This window comes from Candidozyma pseudohaemuli, assembly GCF_003013735.1.
Source record: "Candidozyma pseudohaemuli strain B12108 chromosome Unknown scaffold00010, whole genome shotgun sequence".
Lineage (NCBI taxonomy): Eukaryota > Fungi > Ascomycota > Pichiomycetes > Serinales > Metschnikowiaceae > Candidozyma > Candidozyma pseudohaemuli.
Window position 1 is genome coordinate 372,087 of NW_020194444.1, and position 18,787 is coordinate 390,873.

Sequence of the window (18,787 nt, forward strand, 5' to 3'; positions counted from 1 at the left end):
AATGATCCAAAACAGGAACTTCCCTTTAACATAATCAAACTTTCCTTTTACAAGAGTCCGATTATACCCTCCTTCTCCCAGCAAGGCAAGAGAAAACCACACGTCAAAAAATACAACTATATCAAGCCCACATTTCTTCATTCCAACCCCATCAAACATGGGTTTCTTCAGCACACCAACCGAATACACCATCCAAAGCGAAACGTCTCCACCGCCAAAATTGAACACTCTATTTCTTTTCCGTGACTATGGAACAGATCTCGATGTTGTCCAAAAGGAGTTCTCCAAAGTTGTGGACAAAGGCGCTTATAGACTAAGTTCGCTTGGCTGCAAACTTTCTGGAAATTTTCACCAAGTGACGGAGTTTCAGTCGCTACAGAAGGATGACGTGAACGACCTCGAGCTGGACATTTTCATTAAAATGGCACGTTCACGAACCGGTATTCCCTCTTTTGGCCAAAGACCTTCTCCAGGTACCACAATGGTCGTTTTCCAAGTTCGTCACACGTTCTTGACATTTGACAAGTCAAAGTACGAGCTGTTGATGCCAATTTTGGGAGGCTGCTTTTACGTATGTGGAGACCACTTCAAGCTATTTCCCGGTCCAAAGTTTCCAATGACACATCTGCTTTATGGAGCTGGATGTGAACTGATCTCAGGGTCCGAGCACAAATTAGACAATGATGTTCGATTGAAGTTCAACGCCGAATTCAAGCACGCTTCGTGGTTTCGCCAGAAAGCGTTTCATCGTATTGTGCTTCCCAAAATGCCCGTTTCAGATTTTCTCTCTTTGAAACTTTGGCTAAAACGTAATGAGAAGCTTGAAGAACCTTTCATTCTTTCTGAGATAAGCATCGAGCTCCAGGAGTTTGTCAGTGTCCATGAACAAGGGCATTTTTTCCAGGAGGTGAAAAGCCAGCTTTTGGTGAAACAGTCCGCGCTGTATCTGGTCTTTCTCTCCGAAGATCCTTTGGATGTTTGTCCAGACATTGCTTTACCGGACCTTGGCCCATCCTTCTACACGAGGGATCTCACGAGAAGTTATGGGTTGCGTATTTCAGTGAAAGTATCTCACCAGAGCCGTCCTAGCGTATCTGCCTCAGCGTTTATGGAAATCAATGTAGCGCAAGAAATCCAAGAACGCATAAGGTATACCACTTTGGACGACAAGGAGTACTATGGATCGAACTTTACAAGAAACGTTGTATCGTGTGGCAACTCAAGCTTCAAAGATTATCTACCTTGGATCATGGCGGACTTTAAAGCCCAGTTGTATGAGAAAAGAAAGAAACTTCTGCGGTGTGCCATCCACTTTCACACCAACGGGTCCTCCAGCAATGTGTATTATCAGGTGGACGGCTCGGAAAAGCGATCCCACAAGCGAATTGAAGTCCAACCATCTCTTACAAAACATGTTTTTAACTTTCTTGAGTTTATGAAACAGAAAGGAATGAGCTTGTTTTATCCACCAGTGCCTATCCAGCAGACCTCAACCGTCACCTTGGTGACGAAGAAACCAGTTACAGGGGGCGATGCCACTAACTCAAATAAGCCGTTTGCTTCATCCTGTGTTGCTATAGGCAACCAGGTAGCTTACTCATTAGACCTGGGCGATCGGTTCCTGAGAGCTATCAGGGACCATGTCCTTGCAATTGGAGAAGAAAATTATCCGCTTACTATCCGGCTCACACCAGCTGGACATAAGTATTTCAAGCAGTCGCAAGGAATTGGTGAGAGCATCATTGCAACAGCTGGAATGAGCCTCTCTGAGCTTTTGGAGTTCACGTTCATGCTTCCATTGAGCTTCAGGAAAATTGCAGCCTGTGATTCACTGGTAGAGAACTACACAATCCCTTTGAAGAGATTGACGGTGACTCTTTTCGACTTGAATACAGACTATCGTAAAACCAGGACGGTGTTAGTCGATCAGAAACGCTTGCCCTGGATACGTTGGAGTGGCTTTACAGGCCATGTTCCCGGAAATCCTGGAGCTTGTTCACACCCATATTCGTTCCATGGCATCAAAGGTAAACTTCCCGACAATCTCGAGCCAACCTCCTTTGGTCAACTGGGGGGTACAGGGCTGTACTGCTTGCTTGTTGTGTTACAACTTGGTGAGAACGATGCGTGTTTCCGTTGGGAAATTAAGCTTGGAATTGCCAAGCTTTGAAGGAGACACTTTGAGATATGAGACACTTCGGGTAGCTCAGAATTGGAAGCTATCGATTAGAGCATTTTTAGCCTGCGCTGTCGTGCCTCTTGAGACTAATCATTCCTAACCTGAATTAAATAACTCTCTGATTGTGAAGTTGTATATATTTAGCTAATGAACGAAATATATTTTTTGAAACGTCGTAGGAAAGACGCTGCTCATACAATGGGGCAGTGACTCTGTGTTTAACGAGTGTTCACAGTTTGATGGATAATCCGAAACCTTGCAATTTTTTAACTGTGAATTAAACCTTCCTCTATAAACATAACGATATAGAATAGGAATAGTGACTCCTTGGGCATGGGTTGAAGCCTGGTGTGTACCTCAACTTCTGAAACACTTGTCTGAGATTAAACTTTCCTCAGTAAAAATAACGATAAACTTAGAACGGGACGTAGGCTCTTTGGGGAAATGATAGTCATTAAGAAAGAGAAAAAAAGGAAGGTTCACCAAGCGATGACCTTTGGCCTCCAAACAATTATTATCAACACCTTCTCGGTAAGAACAAGAGACTCGGATCATGCCTCGAGAAGCATATAAACCCATGGTGTTGTTCTCAATCTACAACCACCAATCATGGATTTGTTGAAGAAAATTGTAAACTTTTATTTCGAAAGTGAAAAGCCTCCACAGGAGCCTTTACTAAAGAAAGTGGAGACTCGGTTCGAGTTCCGCAAGCATGGGAAAAATTTGGATGATTTCAAAGAGAAGTTTCCCAAGGTTTTAAATCACGAGGCCCAAACACTCAGAACGATCGGTTTCAAAATCCTGGACGATTTGTTTCAAGTGAGTGAGCTCCAACTTCCAAATGAGAATGCAGCGCCAAATATCAAGAGTCTTGTTGATTCTGGACGTTCAAAACACGGCATTCCTTCATTTGGGCAACACCCTCCTTCGGATACCGATAAAGTGGTTTTCCTTGTCCGTTCCACGAGAATAACGTTTGCATGGTCCAATCATGACATGTTGATGCCCATTGTTGGAAGCTGCTTTTTTGAAAAGGGGAAAGAAATTAATGATTTCCCGGGCCCTAAATTTCCAATGACCCATCTGATCTACGGAGTTGGGTCCGAGATGAATACAGGCTCAAAGCACAAATTAAATGAAGACATCACGCTTTCGTTCAATGCCGAATTCAAGCAGGCGTCATGGTTTTGTCAGAAAGCTTATCATCGTATTGTGCTTCCAGAAATGGCACTTCCAGACTTTCTTTCATTGAAATTCAGTGTTTCAGAACCAGGTGAAATAGACAGTGATCCGTTCGTAATCACCGACATTTGCATCGAGCTCCAGGAGTTTGTCAGTGTCCATGAGGAGGGACATTTTTTCAAAGACGTCCGTTCCACGTTGTTGGTCAAAAAGGCACCTTTTGAAATGATGTATCTTTCTGAAGGCGCCTTGGAAATCCCGTCACACCTTTTCGCCACAAATTTGCCTGACATTGGACCTTCCTTTTTTGTCGAGGACCTCACGAGAAGTTACGGGTTAAACATAACCGTAAAGGTGAATTACAAGGACTGTCCATACATTTGCGCCACGGCATTTATGGAGTTGAACGTGGCAAAAGAGCAGAAGGAGGAGTTTGATATGTTGGAAATCGACGAACTCAGCTACTATGGATGGGACTTTTTCTCCACTGTTCGTTATTTCCAGGCCCCTTCGGGAGGAAAAAGTGTAGAAATTTGCAGCAATCTGTTCCAAAACGGGGTTTATGAACTTGGGGACGATTTTCTGCACTGTCTTCTTCAATCCCACAATACGGGGGCTCTGGGTTGCCATACGTTCACGATAAACGGAGCATCACTAGGTGAAGATGAACAATTCTTGAAGTTACCCGTTGCCAGACCACGCAAACATCTCGAGGGCCTTTATCAACTGAAGGCAGAAAATCAGGAACAGCTCCTCAGTTCAAGGGTCCGTCAGCTCACAAGAATCACCAAAAAACCAGTTTCTGGAGGCGACGCAACAAACTCAAACAAGCCCTATGCCTCGAGGTGCTTGTTGGTTGAAGACGAGATTGTTCAAGCTGTCGACCTCGACTACCGACCAGTGAGAGCTATGAGAGATCAAGTTTTCTTTATTGGAGACGATTGTGTGCCGCTTTCTATTCGTTTTACAGCTACCAAACACGGACGTTTCAAGCAGTCACACGGATGGAGCGGTGAAGCAATTGCAGTTCCTGGAATGCACTTATCTGAGCTTGTGGATGTCACGCTTATGCTTCCACTGAGCTCAGAGGACTTGGTGGAAGATATCCAGTTCAAGCACATGAAGGTGTATTTCAAGACCGTGAAGGCAGGCCAGGTTTGGAAAGCGGGATTGTTGTTTGAGGAGCACAATTTCCTGCCCTTCAAGGTCAGTGACTTTAAAGAAGCTGTTCCTGGTGACCCTTCGGCTTGTGCTGTTACGCTTTCTAAAGCAGTTCTCAAAGGCAAAATTCCCGAAAGCCTCGAGCCAAGTTCCTGGAATGTGTGTCATTTTTTGGAAGTCCACTTTTCCGTGAACGATAAGGATGACGAGCGTGGCTGGGGACAACAGATATTCATTGCCCTGGAGCTGCAAAAGGAAAGTGCTCTGAAACTGCAAAGAAAAAGCGGACCCTACCCTGAAACTGCAATTGGAGCGTGGCCACTGTCCTGAAACTGCAAGAGGAATGTGGGACTTCGGTTGCTGATGGATGGTGAAAGCTTCCTGAATCGTCTATAGTCTAAATAATAAATAGTATATATATTAAAATGGAAAAAAAGAAGGATGTAGAAGGTATAGTATCAAAGGGAAAGTCATTGCCACAAGTTGAGTCGTCTCTTCGAGTCATCATCTAATGACGGGTTGTTCTTTATCTTTGATCATATCTAAAAAACTTGTTATTTTTCTCTATTTCAACTGCTATCTTAATAATGGTGGTGGTGGTGGTGGTGGCATTGTTCTAGGTTTAAAGGCTTGAGTTGGAGGAGCTCGACCTAGCGTTAGTTTCGATAAAATGATCAAATTTATTTAATTTATTACCTCTTTATTCGTTTGAAGTTTACTGGCACCTGCTTCAATTCACGCTATTGATGCTGATACATCCAATTCTCCATTAGCTTTTGTTAGTTCGTTGGAAAGCCCACTGAGGAAAGGTGAAACCGGTGTGGGCCATTGTGATACCTTCAAAACAGCAAGGTTACTTTCCCCAGCTCAAGCCAAACAATTTCTTTCTTTTTTTTTTCTCCGTTAAATTTATCTGATTTAATGGAAAATTCTATTCCATTTTACTTGGAGAAAACCATCTTTTCAGCTTCCAGACCAGCTTGTTTCATGAGAAAGCTGGAACATCAGTCTCAGACTCGTCTATTCTGATCCTCCATTTGTTCAATCACAATAAGGTACCTAACCTAATGATACGAACGCCTTGCAAAACACTCGACCATTGTCTGCACTGCAATTTTAGCTTTTTTTTTTTTTTTTTTTTTTTCTTCATCATTGAATGAAAACGAAAGCTATATCTCCCTCCCTACCGCCCAAAATACCTCTTCTCAAAAGGCCGTACCAAGTTGTACCCCACAAACGCAAACACCACATTCAACTCAAACAGAAGATCCCCGCCATCGGTTCCAAACTGCCGTGCTATCACCAGCTGGTACCATGTCTGGTTCATCAGCAAAACCGTAGATGCCACCCCAAAGAGGAAACCCGTCACACCAGCATACCCTATAGGAATGCTCTTCCGATCGTTGTAGTTACTCACATCGTAGCCTCCAAAGCCCCTTCTATAAATAAAATGCTCTGTGAGCGAAATCCCAAGGTATATGGCGATGTTGTAGCCGATGATGCTCAAGAAGTTGCTGATGGTTTCCGAAAAAACGTAGTACACCGGGATGGCTAGGGCTAGACAGGCGAAATTCCCAATCAAGCACCAGCCCAAACGGGGAAATCTGGCTAATGGCAGCCAAATAGCCTGAACTGCTAGTGCTAGCGAATAAGAACCAGGCAAGTTATTTGCAATCGAAGAAAGACCAAGCACCACCATACAAAAACGGCCGAATTCGTGGAGATTGTTCACGTTCAAAATCATGTTGACCAACCCGCCTACGGATCCGTCGTCAAAAGCGGCTTTCCATGTGGGGTCCCTCAAAGTACCCATAGCACAGGCTGCTCCTAGTGTGAGGGTAAAGATACAAGGCGTACTAAGTCCCACAACCATGCAACCAAAGATCTTCCACGACGGAGTATCTGAAGGCATGTAAACGAAGAAATCAGCCGAAGACGACGACCATCCAGCCGTGTATCCAAAAACCGTACTGATAAAGTTGAGCACATTGCCTGCGGTTTGGGTCCCACTTTCCATAGTACCCCAGGTGAAGTTTCCCGACATGGTCAAGCGGGCAATGACAATCAAGTAAATGACAAAATTCGGAATCCACGAGTACCGCTCGTAAATGTGGATCGCCTTGTACCCGAGCAAGGCCACTACACAAGTGACCACCACTAGTATAATGCACCCAGCCCACGGCGGAAGAGGACCTATAGAGGCTAGCATCTGGACAGACGGAAGAATGTTCACGGCGTTCCAGCCACAGCAGGATACGACGTTGAAAAATGCAAAAATTCTGCCCATGACGTTTCCGGTGAAGTACCGTGATAGAATCTGCTGTCTGATTCCAAATCTGGCGCCAAAGGTTGCAAAAAAGCCCACCGCCATGGAGCCTATAATGGACCAAAACACAATCACCAAAACACACGTACGGAAATCGAGGTTGTAGAAAGTGGGTCCCAACATGCCTGTGCTTAAAGCGGCTATCGACATGCTGGGTGAAAGAAACATGGTTAGTGGTGAGGTCCAGTTGGTATCGACTCTTTTATCTTCGGGGACCCGCTCCACTCCTCTGATTTCGGCGTTGAACTTGAGGCCTATACGGTCGAAGATATTGGTTCCTTGTTCGAGGCGTCGTTCTCTCTCGTCGTGGACGATTTCCTCTGGATGGCTTTCAAGACTGGTGACTTCCAAGGGCTTTGGCGTCTCTGGAACGTCAGGTTTGGACATTTTTGGTTCTAGCTGAAAAGAAGGCCTTCGGGGTCTTATCTATGTTTCATGAAAAGTCTTATCTAGCCGTGCGTCTGATAATGCCATGCGAGATGGTGTGGGAATTTGTGCTGTGGGGTGGTTTTATGGGAGGTGTTTCTATTTTAATTGGGTGATTGATTATGGGAATTGGCCATTTGGCAATGTAGCTTTAGTCAAAAGAGGTTTTAAACTACGGATGGCTTGCAATTTTTTATGGACTAAGAAATACGGAAATTTGGTTGGATGGTACCCCGTCTGATAAGAGCTTTCATTGTTCGGTAGCCATTTCCCATGTGAGGGGGTTGTATGCTTTCAGATAGCGTTTTGGATTCAAAATGGGTATCGATTTGGGGTCTTTTAATTCGTCTACAAACCCATCTTAATATTCACAATTAGAAAATATGCATTTCTGCTGATGGCGCCCTTTTACGTATATCAATCGACAGTGCTGATGATAAGACCTCGTTTCTTGGCGTTGCTAAGGCAACCAGTACTCTTCATTGTCTGTAGCTGAGCATCGTCGTACAATTTAACAAGCCAGTGTCCAATGGAAATGCTTTGAATAAATGTGACAAAATATATGGTTTGAGGAATCTCATGAATCAGAGGATCTGTCACAAGAAGCTGAATTCTCCATGAAAGTTGGATTACTTAAAGAGCCATTCCAACCGTTTAAGAGCAACTAAAAACCATAGAGTTTTTAGAATCAAGGCTCTGAAATCCGTCAATTGCATTGCCCTCTAATCAATGTGCATTTACATCAAAACCTCACTATGCCGCTCACCCTGCTTCAATCTTTCTATCTACATTCCTGAACCATTCCGAATTTTCAGAACTCGGCTCATCCTGTCCTCCTACACTCCACTCGTATGTTCATGTATTCGTGATGTCCTAGTTGCCGGAGGCCCAGTCGTTCAAGCCATATCTGTTTCTGGCAATCTCGACAGCGTAGAACTGGATTCTAACGGCAAAGATCGAGTTCTCCTGCGAGTACTCGTCGTCGGCCTTGACTCTTAAAAGGGTGCCGAAGTTGTAGTCGTCAATGTCCTTGAACTTCTCGCAGAAGGCTCTCCACTTGGCCTTGCCCTCCTTGCTCTTCATGGCGTCCTCGTTGATCTGGAAAGCAGCCTCCTTGGTCTTGAACTCAGGGAACTCCTCCACCAAGGCGTCGAAGATCTCGTTGTCGTGGTTGGTTAATCTGAGAGAAGAAGCCTTGACCTTGGAGATCAACTTCCAGTAAGCCTCGGCCTGGTGCACGGCCTTGACGGCAAACTGCTTCTCGATGTCCTCGAGGTTCTCTGCTTTTTCAGCGTCGAATTTGGTGGCCATGTTGGAATAGTGGTGGTGATGCCGGTGCGATGCGCTTAGTTAAAAAAAGTGCCCTGTCTGCACAGTAGCGTTGCTGGAGGTGGAGGCCCCTAGGGGTTTCAGAAATATATATCAAGGAAGGAATTTGCCAAGGGCAATTCGATATGATTTTGTCGTTTCGTTTTGTTCTTTTGACTGGTGGATGTTGATGTGAACAGCGTTGTGTAGAACTGTGGAGCTGAACAAGACAGAATTTGCACCCATTCTCACCACACCCTCCTGATAATCACTCAATTGCACCCAATTGCCTCCTTCTAGTCCAGAAATTCCAGTTCAGCTTTTATCTTCGGTTTTCCCCCTCTGTTCCATCGACTGGCCTACTTCGCATGCTCTACGATCCACTCGGCGGCCCGTTTTCCAGAATCGTAAGCTCCGTGAATGCATCCACCGCCATCAGCGATGGTGTGCTCGCCTGCAAAACGAATGGTCAGGCCTGCTCCCAAACCCACCCCGTCGTGCTCACCACTGAGCTGGATAATAACGTCATCAGGACACTCGCCAGTACGAATAGCAGAGTAGGCACCCCTGGCAAACGGATTCTTCGTCCAGTCGGTCACAATGGTGTTGATAGGATCAGGCACCGAGAAGCTCGACACATTCAACTTCAGCAACATTGGCTTCAAGTACTGCCAGGCCTGCGCTGGGTGCAGCTCGAGGTACTCTGTCACAGGCAGCTGGGTAAGAATCACCAACGAGGCTGTTCCAGGGAACACACGTGCGTAGTTGATAATGTAGATCGGGTACTCCCACGATTGAGGCACCTGTCCATGCGAAGAGACCTCGTCGGGAACAATATCGAACCGGTCCTGGGTCTTGTCCCACCAGATAATGTCAAACTCAAGCACAACCTTGCCCAAGGCGCCCATGGATATTTTGTCGAGCGCTTCTGTCACGGGCTGTGGAAGCGGTGGCTCCCAGACTATGTTTTGCGGTCCCTCCTGGAGTTTAAGAATGCTGAGAGGAACCGTCACCACCACGTAGTCCGTATCAACAAAGCTACCGTCAGCAAGCTCCAATCTGTGCCTTCTGGCCCCCTTGACGTCTCTCTGTATACGTGTCACCTGCGTCTCCTTGCGGATCTCACAGTCTATCTGAGACACGAGGTGGTCCACGGCAAAACCGTGCCCTTTCTTGTCGTACAAGTTCCGTCCCTGGTGGTCCATCGGGGCGTACTTTGCCAGAATCTCGTACGACGGAATGCCGAACCAAAGCTCAAAGTACCGAAGAAGACGACTGCAGTACCGGAGCTGCTCAGGCGTAAGAAACGCCTTGTACTTGTCCACATACACCTTGGCAAAGTCGTCCAAGCTCATGTCCTTGACGTCCAAGCCCTCCATATAGTACAATTCCATGTACTTCTCCATGTCCTCGAGCACACGGGCCAATTTCCAGTTGTTCGTGTCCAAAGGTCCATCGTGTTCCCTGGCGTATATGGCAATGTCCTTATCGTCAAAGTAGCCGTCCTTCAGCGGGACGAACGTGCCGTTTTCAATGCTGTCGTACAAAACGGAATTGGTCAAGGCGTCGTGAAACCACGCGGCTCCAAGATCATACGGAACCCCCAACTTGCTCAGCTCTCGATCGGTCTTGATCCGACCACCTAGTCTGTTCTGGGCTTCAAGAATTACGATATCGTCTTTGGTGAAAACGCCGCTTTGTAGAAGCACGTGGGCGGCCTTGAGGCCGGAAATGCCCCCGCCGACGATGGTGACGGATTTGCTGGTCATAAAGAAAGTGGTAGGTGTAGTTCTTATCTGTTGATTCCGCGATCTGTGGAGGAAGTCCGGGACCGAGGTGGGACAATGTGGAGGGGGGTGGTATTAAGTGGGGGTGGATTTTTGATTTATGGTATTTGGATGTTCAATTGGTTGGGATTTTTTTGTTTTGGATGTAATTTTTCGGATTGTTGGTCGGATGGGTTGGGTACTTATATTAGTGAGACTTATGGGGTGACCATATCTACAGTGAGGTTGGTTTGGTGAGTCGATAGATGGAGCGATACTGTTTTTTCACATTTTTTTTTTTGTAGAAATTCTTAGAATTTGTGCCTTGGGTGGTCAACTTTGCACAAATATGTCTACTTTTTTGATTCTTCAACTTGTAGATTGCAGATTTAGGTTATAAGACAATACGAAGGTATCTAAAGCAGGCGGTACATAAAAGGCCTTTAAGTGAATTAGTTCAATGTCGCCAGAATTTCAGTTTGGGTGGTCGAACCCGCAAATCTGGACTTCTTATCGATCTCATCCAACATTAAAACCTATACCCTTGATATACCCAGCCTCATGGCAAACGCTGACAAATGGAAAGATCAGATCTATATTGAATTGAATTCTGCTAGATATTCGAGATGTAATAAAATTGTTTGACACCAGACACGGCTTCCGGCTTCGTGTTAATTCACATACCTACTGTTCCTTTGATAAAGGTGTCACTAAATGAATCTTCGATTTATAATTCAAATCAATTCATAGCTTGAGCCAAAACCTCCTCAAACAAGCCTTGCTGCCCTAAGAGAATTACCAAAGTTCCTCTTGGGAGAACTTGACCAATTGACGACACCCTCTTAAACTAAACCGGCTCATCAGACAGCCACAGATACAACCATACAAAGCAATCACTTTGCGCCTCCCTACAATCATTTCTCTAGAGTCTATTGCCTAACACACTGACGCTGGCTTCTTCCCGCACAGCCGGCCTCGTCACCTACTGAAGCCCAAGCGTCTTCCGAACATGGTTACGCACCTGCTTGTCGTACTCCTCCCGGTGGTCTCTCCACAACTTGCAAGCGTCAATATTAGCACCGCTCTCGGGATTGGGCTCCGCCAACATCGAAATCACACTCAACAAGATCTTCTCGATACTCTGCACCGGCAGCCAGCGCTCCTCGGGTCTTTCATACTGGTTGGGGTCTTCACCAGGAGGGTGCAAGATACTGATGCACACGTTTCCGTCGGCATAAATATTCGGATGGAGCAACGGTGGCGTGAAGGTGAGCAGAGGAGGGCTCAACGGGTAGTCCAGGGGAAACTTGAGCGTGGCAGAAAAGACACCGTTCTCGTATGGGGTTCCAGCGGGTCCTTCAAGAAGACAGTCCCACACGAACAAGTCGTCCTCGGAAAGTGGGCCAGCCACGACGCCGGGTGGGGGATCTCGTGATAGCTGCTGGTACTCCTTGAGCAAGCGTTTCTGGGCGGTGGAGCGTGGGGGCATGAATTGGGGTGTGGTTTGTGGAAAGTTAGGTGAGGTGGATTCGCGGCTTTTAAGTACTGGAGGGTTTGGGGGGTGTGGGTTTACGTGAGATTGACTTTTATTAATTTAAAAAGTAGTTGGAGGGTATGCTTGGATGTTGAAGTGGTTGGGTTGTTGGTTTTGGCTGGGTTTATTTGGGTTTGTGTGGGTCTGGCTGGTTGGTGGATTGGGGTGGTGGTTTATAGTGAGTGGTATATGGATTGAGGGTGAGGATGGTGGGTGGATTGAGAAAGGATGGAATGTTATTTTGTGATCTTTAAATTCACTGAGATCGTCAGTAAATGTCCCTTTTTGGTTGGCCTCGTTGGTTATGGGTGCTGTTTGTCTGTGTTCGTTGATTCACATGCTCGAAGAGGTATGGTGGTCGGATTAACCATGGGAGGCAGGCAGCACGCTGAAATTTTGTGGAGACATAGAAGAGGTGGTTTTGTTGTGATTTGTCGAGTTTCACACAAATCAAGCTCGCTTTCGATTTTTGGTGGGCATGTTAATTTTTGTGTTTCTCTGGCTATTGCGTTTTTCGCAGCCAAACTGTGGATACGTAGTGATATTCTGGAGGAAATGGTGATGAACAGAAAGATGTACGTTTTTGTGTCAAGTGGAATTTTTAGATAACCGGTGAGTAAATTGTTTGGAAATAATCGACAGCATCAGTGTTTTGAAAACATTAACAGTATGGTGATAAGTGGATGGCTTTTAAGGGTCTAGCTACTAAGCGAAACTCAGAACCTACCGTGGCACAAGATGACGTTTACCGAACAATAAGCCAAAATGTCTTCAAAACCAGCAAAAATAGCTAATAGCTACAGAATCCCGGAGCTTTTCACCCCAAGCTGAAACTCCATGTCTGGGATCATCAGATGACTCGAATTTTTCACATTTTTCAGATCCCACACCCCAGACCATTCCACCCCACCCCCGCCTTTTCACAGCCAAAAAGAATCAAATTAAAGCAAAAGAGTCAAAAGCCTCCACAACACTCACCAAATGGTATAAACCTCCCGCTACACCTCCTCAATTCCCATTTCCTCCACTATCAGTGTGGCTACAATGGCTGCGAAAAAGCCCTGGTCCTCCACAATAGAATCTGGGGAACATCCCAACCAAAACCTGCAAACCCGGCGATAAAGCAACGAGAAAAGTCAAGATACACATTCAAAAGCAAAATTTTCAAAACTTTATCCCACCTGGGCCAATTGGCCTGGAGGAAACCGCCATAACCGGCAACCCTGTAACCACCCCGCCACACCCGTGCACCACAGATCAGGCGGCCTCGTCGAAATCACCAAAAGTTCCAACCACTTCTCCACACAAAAACCCACTTTTTCCCAAAATGGCCCAGACGCTCGCAGCGAAGGTCAAAAACGTCTTGAGTGGCGACACCGTGGTGCTTGTGCCCACGAAAACGGCCCAATTCCCCGTGCCTGAACGGACTTTGACCCTCCAGTACGTCAGAGGCGATTCCTTCTTGGCCAAAGATTTCTTGCGCCAGTTGGTCATTGGCAAGGAGGTCAAGTTCGAGGTGCTCTTCAAGATGCCAAATTCGGGCAAGGAGTTTGGCGACATCCGGGCGCCCATTTTCCTGTCGTTGATCGAGTACTTGTTGGAAAAGGGCATGGTCAAGCTCAAGGACAATATCCGTGTGGAGGAGGACACGGAGGTGGAGTTTGTGGAGCGTTTGAGAAAGGCCGAGCTGGAGGCGCAATCCCGGAAAGTGGGGATCTGGGCGCCCAAGTTCGTGGAGCCTGAGGTGGTGCCCTTATCTGAGGACATTGAAGCCAAGAAGGCCTTGCCTGCGATTGTGGAGAAGGTGATCAGTGGCGACCGTATAGTGGGGCGCATTTTGGTCAGCAAGAACAAGCACGTGGAGCAGCCGTTGCTTTTGGCCGGTATCAAGACGCCCAGAACAGACGACCCTTCTGCATCTGTGGTGAAGGTGGCTCAACAGGCCAAGCAGTTTGTGGAGGACCGTCTTTTGACGAAGGCCCAGATCAAGGTGACCGTGATTGGCCACAACCAGGCCGGCATTCCGTTGGTGCTTGTGGAGCATCCGTCTGGACACAGCATTCACGAGAAGCTCTTGGAAAACGGCTTTGCGGAGGTTGTGGACTGGCAATCGTCGCTTATTGGATCCGCCATCATGAGCGGCTTGCGTAAGGCCGAGCAGACCGCCAAAGCGTTGGGTAAAGGGCAATTTGCGCTGGTTTCTGCCCCTGCTCCTAGTGCAAAGAGTTCCTCCAAGACCTTGAGACCCGGAGTGACGGTTGAAAACGTCACCATCGCCAAAATCGTCAACGCCGACACCTTCAACGTGCGCTTGCCCTCCGCCGAGGAAATCACCGTGCAATTGGCGTCGCTCAGAGCACCCAGACCTAATGATACCACTGTCACTTCCAACGCTCTGCAGCAACAGGCCTTGGTGCAGATGGCCAGGGAGTACCTGAGGAGCTTGGCGATTGGCAAAACCGCCTCGATGTACATTGACGGCTTCAGAGGCGCCAACGAGGAGCTCGGCTTGGATCTGCGGTTTTTGGTTTCGCTCAAAATCGGTGGAAAGGACGTTTCGGAGCAGATTGTGTCCCACGGTTTCGCCACGGTGATCAAGCACAACAAGCAGACCGCCGGCGAGCGTTCCATGAACTGGGACAGGCTCGTGGAGCTCGAGGAGGAGCAGAAGAAGCTCGGCAAAAAGGGTGTCTACTTCAACGGAGACATCTCCAAGATTCTCACCATCGGCTCCCGAGTGGTGAACGCCTCGGAGAACGTGCAAAAGGCCAAGACGTTTTTCAACGGGTTCCAGAAAAAGGGCCGTATTTCCGGTTTCTACGTGGAGTTCATTCCTGGCGTGAACCGTGTGCGCTTGTATAACCCCAAGGAGGGCACCAAGTTGACGTTGATCTTGGGCGGCTTGTCCAACAGCAAGTCCCAGGAGTCCGGCGCCGAGGGGCTCGAGTACATGAACAGAAAGTACTTGCAGAGAAACGTCGAGTTTGACGTCTACGACACCGACAAGATTGGCGGTTTCATCGGCAACTTGTACGCCAATGCCCAGGCCTTGAAGCCCGTGCAGATTGAGCTTTTGGCCAGCGGTTTGGCCACGGTTCACGGTCTTGCGGTGAATTCCAACAAGTACGGCGCTGAGCTTGAAAAAGCCGAGGATTCTGCCAAATCTGCCCACAAGGGTATCTGGAAGGACTACGACGAAGCCCAGGCACAAAACGAGGCCAACGAGGCCAGCGCCCGTTTGCAGCAGCTCAACTTGGAGGCCGCCAAACCCAAGTTTTTCGATATCGAGGTGGTGGATATCAGCACATCGCAGGTTTTGTCGTACCACTTGATCGACAGCGCCACAGCAGCCACATTCACCCAGTTTAAGAAAGAGTTCAACGACTTCCACCTCCAGAACGCCAGTGCCAGCGCCAACCTGGCCGACTTGCCTGTTAACTTGACCAAGGGCCCCCGCAAAAACGAAATTGTGTCTGCCAAATTCACCGAAAACGGCAAGTACTACCGTGCCAAGGTGTTGAACTACGACAGAAGCTCCAACAAGTACGAGGTGAAGCACGTGGACTTTGGCAACATCGACAATGTGGGCTTGGCCGACTTGCGGGCGCTTCCCAAGAAGTTTGGCGTTGACGTGATCAAGCCTTTTGCACACACCTTGAAGTTGCAAAATATCACCTTACCTCCTACCCAGCCTAGGGACTACTTGACCGAGGCCATTTACGTTTTGGAGGATTTGACGTTTGACAAGAAGCTCGTGCTTAGTGGGTTGCCCTCTGCCACGGCTGGCGTCGAGTTTGACGGTATCTTGTACGATGCTGAAAAATCGCTCCAGGACCAAGGCTACACCATCAACAAGCAGTTGGTCGAGGAGGGTTTTGGTATTGTGGAAACCCGTGCACCTGCCCATCTTAAGGACTACGTGGACGAGCTTGCTGCTGTGGAGAAGAAGGCCAAAAACGACCGTGTGGGTTGTTGGGAGCTTGGTGATATCACTCAAGGTGATGACGATTTCTAGGGAGGCTTATCGCGGACTTGGATTCGCCGAGGCAGTTCCTAAAAAAGTAAGAATTAAAAATGAAGCATGGAAACCGGAGCCATTTTCGCCCGGCTCCGCCACTTTTATTTTGTATGTGTAGATTGATTTCTGTTTTTTGTCTTCCACCACCTTCCACAGCCTTATCAGGTAGTAGTGCCGGGTAACCGCGAGCATACTTTAGATATCGAAAATTTCGCCAGCTGGTACACCTCACTCACTACTACAACCATGAACCCAGCTATCACCAACTTGGCGCTCATGCTCGTCATGATGCAGGTCTCTCGTCGTTTGGACCTCGAGGACCCTGACATCTTGTTTTACGTCAGAATCGCCTATCTTTCGTGCCAGGCCATTGCCTTTGCTGTGTGCCTCTATGTCAAGTTCTCCATCAACAAGAAGAACGACTTGACCACGTTGAAGTACGTCGAGCCTGCCAACCCCATGGCTGGCCAGCCCGAGCCCAAGGCCGTCGTGACCACCGTCAAGGAGTACGACTTGAAGCAGATTGACCAGCAAATCAAGGGTCTCTTCACCTCCTTGGCCATGATGGGCTTCATGCACGTGTACATGAAATACACCAACCCGTTGGTCATGCAGAGCATCTCGTCTGTCAAGGGTGCCTTGGAGACCAACATTGTCAAGATCCACTTGTGGGGCAAGGCTGCCTCGGGCGACTTGAAGAGACCTTTCAAGGCTGCACCAGGCTTGTTGCAGGCTTTGCAGGGTGCCGGTGGCGAGGTCAAGACCGACAAGGCCTCCATTGACGCTGCTGAGACCAGCGGTGCCGGCGGTATCAAGGAGGAGTAATCGTATATACATTGGCGCTGTCGCTTGCCTTCAGGCGAGGCGCCGACTCACAGCTCTAATGACGTTTTCAAAATCGATGTAGAAACCACCAGTTGCAAGCTTCGCTTGGCTTACTGCTCAACGAGAATGCACTCCTGGTCCTTGCCACGCACAAAACCAATGGTATCCAAGAGCTTGGTGCTCACAATGAGCTCTCTCACGGTCCACTTGCCCTTGTTGTAGATTTCTGGAACCGCCTCGTTCATGGGGATGATCATGTTTTCGTAGAGCTGCCTGAACTGCACCACCTCGGCAGGCTCCATACTGGTTTCGGCGTCCATCTTGATGAAAGCCTTCTTGATCCACTCAGGCAAGTAGTTCTCCTCTTCGTCTTGAGCACCCTTGATGTACTCGTCTCGGTTGTAGCAGCGGATGAGGTAGAGGAGCCAGATTTGGTCCATGAGCTGCTTTTCGACAATCTCCTCCCATGTCAGTACACCCATGGTGATGAGAAGAGAACGCAGGAACTTGGTATCTCTTTTGTAGACGCTTTTGAGCGTCAAAAGCTTGTTTTTCTGCTCGTCCAAAAGCGACTTCTCCATGCGCTTGATGTGCTTGACCGCAGAGTCCATGATCTTTTTCTGCAGCTTGAGGTAGATTCTGGTGTTGGCGGTGTTGGTGTTGGACGAATCGGCAGGAAGCTTGCTGTAGTCGAGAAGCGCCGCCTTGGACTCCACCGCCTGTCTCAAGTGATTGAGTCCGCTGAGCCTCATTCTCAACGTAAGGCTGGTTTCCCACTTGGACTTGACGAGAAACTGGAAAAGCAACACCAAGTTGTCTGGAACGTGCTGTTTGGTGATGAAGAAGAGAAGCCCGTCCTTGTAGTCATCGTAGCTCTCTTTCTTTTCGCTTTTGACCACCGAGGTGGTGTAGTCGGAAATCTTGGGCAACTTCAAGCCGTTCTTTTCCATCTCAGGCAACAACTCCACGGGAACCTTCACCTTGAGCGCCACAGAGTCCGCCTCGTTGTTGTCGATGCAGAAGCCGTACGCCAAAAGAAGCTCCTCGTTGCCCTTCTGGCCGTAGTTGTTGAAAAGCTGGTCTCCAGCCTTCAATGGGGTACTAGAGGAAAACACAAACTGGTCGTTTTGAACCGCCCATACCACCTGCGCCGAGGGACTGTGGTTGAGCAAATCGATCACCGGCAACAAAACAGCACTATCCTCCTGCTGGTAGTTCACAGGATCGGTCTTACTGTCCTTGAGAAGGTAGCCTGGAAAAGAACGCAGTTTGAAGATCATGGATGCCCAGAGATAGCTGGGAAACGACGTCCAGTTGTCAAACGCGGCGCCTTCGCCCACAATGTACTTGTGGAGCTCCTCCTCCGTGTGGAACTTCTGCTCGTAGTAGAACTTCATGTTGACAAAGTGGTTGGAGGGTTTCTCGATACTTTCGGGCAAAATGCTGATCACCAGCCACCACTCCTCGACGATGTTGGCGATGTTTCCCCGCAAGGAGCTGCCCAAGTTGGATCCCTTGAGTTTGGCTGTCTCCTCTGGGCTCCAGAGGTATGGACTTGCCTTCATTTCAGGAAACTGGGGAAGTGACGAGATGTAGGCGCTGAATGGGGAGGTTTCAACGTGGCTGCGCTCGTAGGCCAAGTACAACTTTGTCAAGGCGTTGATGTTTCTTGTTTTCAGGGGGATGTCCCTGGCTTCCTTGCCGAAAGCTTCAAGGGCATCGCTGAGCTTCAAGGCCATCGAAACCGGGATTTTGATTTCGGCGGCGTTCACGTCTTTGGACGCGTAGGCGGCGTTCCCCTCATTATCGACGTTTTTGAACTCAATTCCTTCGCTCACGGTGGACCCTTTCTTGGACGCCCAGTCTATAAGATTAGCCAAGGTCGCCATGATGTGGTAGGAATCTTCGCGAAGATGGTGTAGATGGGTCAGATGGGATGGGGAGATGGGTGGTGCAATGGTGCAAGCAAAGGGGGTACGGGGATTTTTGAAATAATTGGCGATGGTGTTTTTTCGGGGGATCCGGCCGTATTTATAGTTTGCCACCTGGGGAGGTAGGGTTG

At 48.0% G+C, this 18,787-nt stretch overlaps 9 protein-coding genes across 9 annotated transcripts; 4 read left to right on the plus strand and 5 right to left on the minus strand.

The window, feature by feature from the left end:
* Positions 1-157: 157 nt before the first annotated feature.
* C7M61_003791 (uncharacterized protein) lies at positions 158-2,170 on the plus strand (the record flags this gene model as incomplete). The annotated part of the gene is made up of 1 exon (XM_024859125.1): positions 158-2,170. One exon carries the CDS (start codon positions 158-160, stop codon positions 2,168-2,170), a length of 2,013 nt encoding a protein of 670 aa, XP_024712799.1.
* Positions 2,171-2,788: 618 nt separating this feature from the next.
* Positions 2,789-4,886, plus strand: C7M61_003792 (uncharacterized protein; the record flags this gene model as incomplete). The annotated part of the gene is made up of 3 exons (XM_024859126.1): positions 2,789-3,884; positions 4,020-4,781; positions 4,807-4,886. The coding sequence occupies 3 exons, from the start codon at positions 2,789-2,791 to the stop codon at positions 4,884-4,886; spliced, it is 1,938 nt and encodes a 645-aa protein (XP_024712800.1).
* Positions 4,887-5,705: 819 nt separating this feature from the next.
* Positions 5,706-7,235, minus strand: C7M61_003793 (uncharacterized protein; the record flags this gene model as incomplete). Its single annotated transcript, XM_024859127.1, has 1 exon — positions 5,706-7,235. The coding sequence occupies one exon, from the start codon at positions 7,233-7,235 to the stop codon at positions 5,706-5,708; it is 1,530 nt and encodes a 509-aa protein (XP_024712801.1).
* Positions 7,236-8,147: 912 nt separating this feature from the next.
* C7M61_003794 (uncharacterized protein) lies at positions 8,148-8,585 on the minus strand (the record flags this gene model as incomplete). Its single annotated transcript, XM_024859128.1, has 1 exon — positions 8,148-8,585. The coding sequence occupies one exon, from the start codon at positions 8,583-8,585 to the stop codon at positions 8,148-8,150; it is 438 nt and encodes a 145-aa protein (XP_024712802.1).
* A 356-nt stretch (positions 8,586-8,941) lies between these two features.
* On the minus strand, positions 8,942-10,351 carry CBP1 (Cbp1p; the record flags this gene model as incomplete). The annotated part of the gene is made up of 1 exon (XM_024859129.1): positions 8,942-10,351. The coding sequence occupies one exon, from the start codon at positions 10,349-10,351 to the stop codon at positions 8,942-8,944; it is 1,410 nt and encodes a 469-aa protein (XP_024712803.1).
* Positions 10,352-11,330: 979 nt separating this feature from the next.
* C7M61_003796 (E2 ubiquitin-conjugating protein) lies at positions 11,331-11,837 on the minus strand (the record flags this gene model as incomplete). Its single annotated transcript, XM_024859130.1, has 1 exon — positions 11,331-11,837. The coding sequence occupies one exon, from the start codon at positions 11,835-11,837 to the stop codon at positions 11,331-11,333; it is 507 nt and encodes a 168-aa protein (XP_024712804.1).
* A 1,372-nt stretch (positions 11,838-13,209) lies between these two features.
* On the plus strand, positions 13,210-15,897 carry C7M61_003797 (uncharacterized protein; the record flags this gene model as incomplete). The annotated part of the gene is made up of 1 exon (XM_024859131.1): positions 13,210-15,897. One exon carries the CDS (start codon positions 13,210-13,212, stop codon positions 15,895-15,897), a length of 2,688 nt encoding a protein of 895 aa, XP_024712805.1.
* Positions 15,898-16,146: 249 nt separating this feature from the next.
* PHO88 (Pho88p) lies at positions 16,147-16,725 on the plus strand (the record flags this gene model as incomplete). The annotated part of the gene is made up of 1 exon (XM_024859132.1): positions 16,147-16,725. One exon carries the CDS (start codon positions 16,147-16,149, stop codon positions 16,723-16,725), a length of 579 nt encoding a protein of 192 aa, XP_024712806.1.
* A 110-nt stretch (positions 16,726-16,835) lies between these two features.
* On the minus strand, positions 16,836-18,614 carry C7M61_003799 (protein-lysine N-methyltransferase; the record flags this gene model as incomplete). The annotated part of the gene is made up of 1 exon (XM_024859133.1): positions 16,836-18,614. One exon carries the CDS (start codon positions 18,612-18,614, stop codon positions 16,836-16,838), a length of 1,779 nt encoding a protein of 592 aa, XP_024712807.1.
* Between the last annotated feature and the right edge of the window lie 173 nt (positions 18,615-18,787).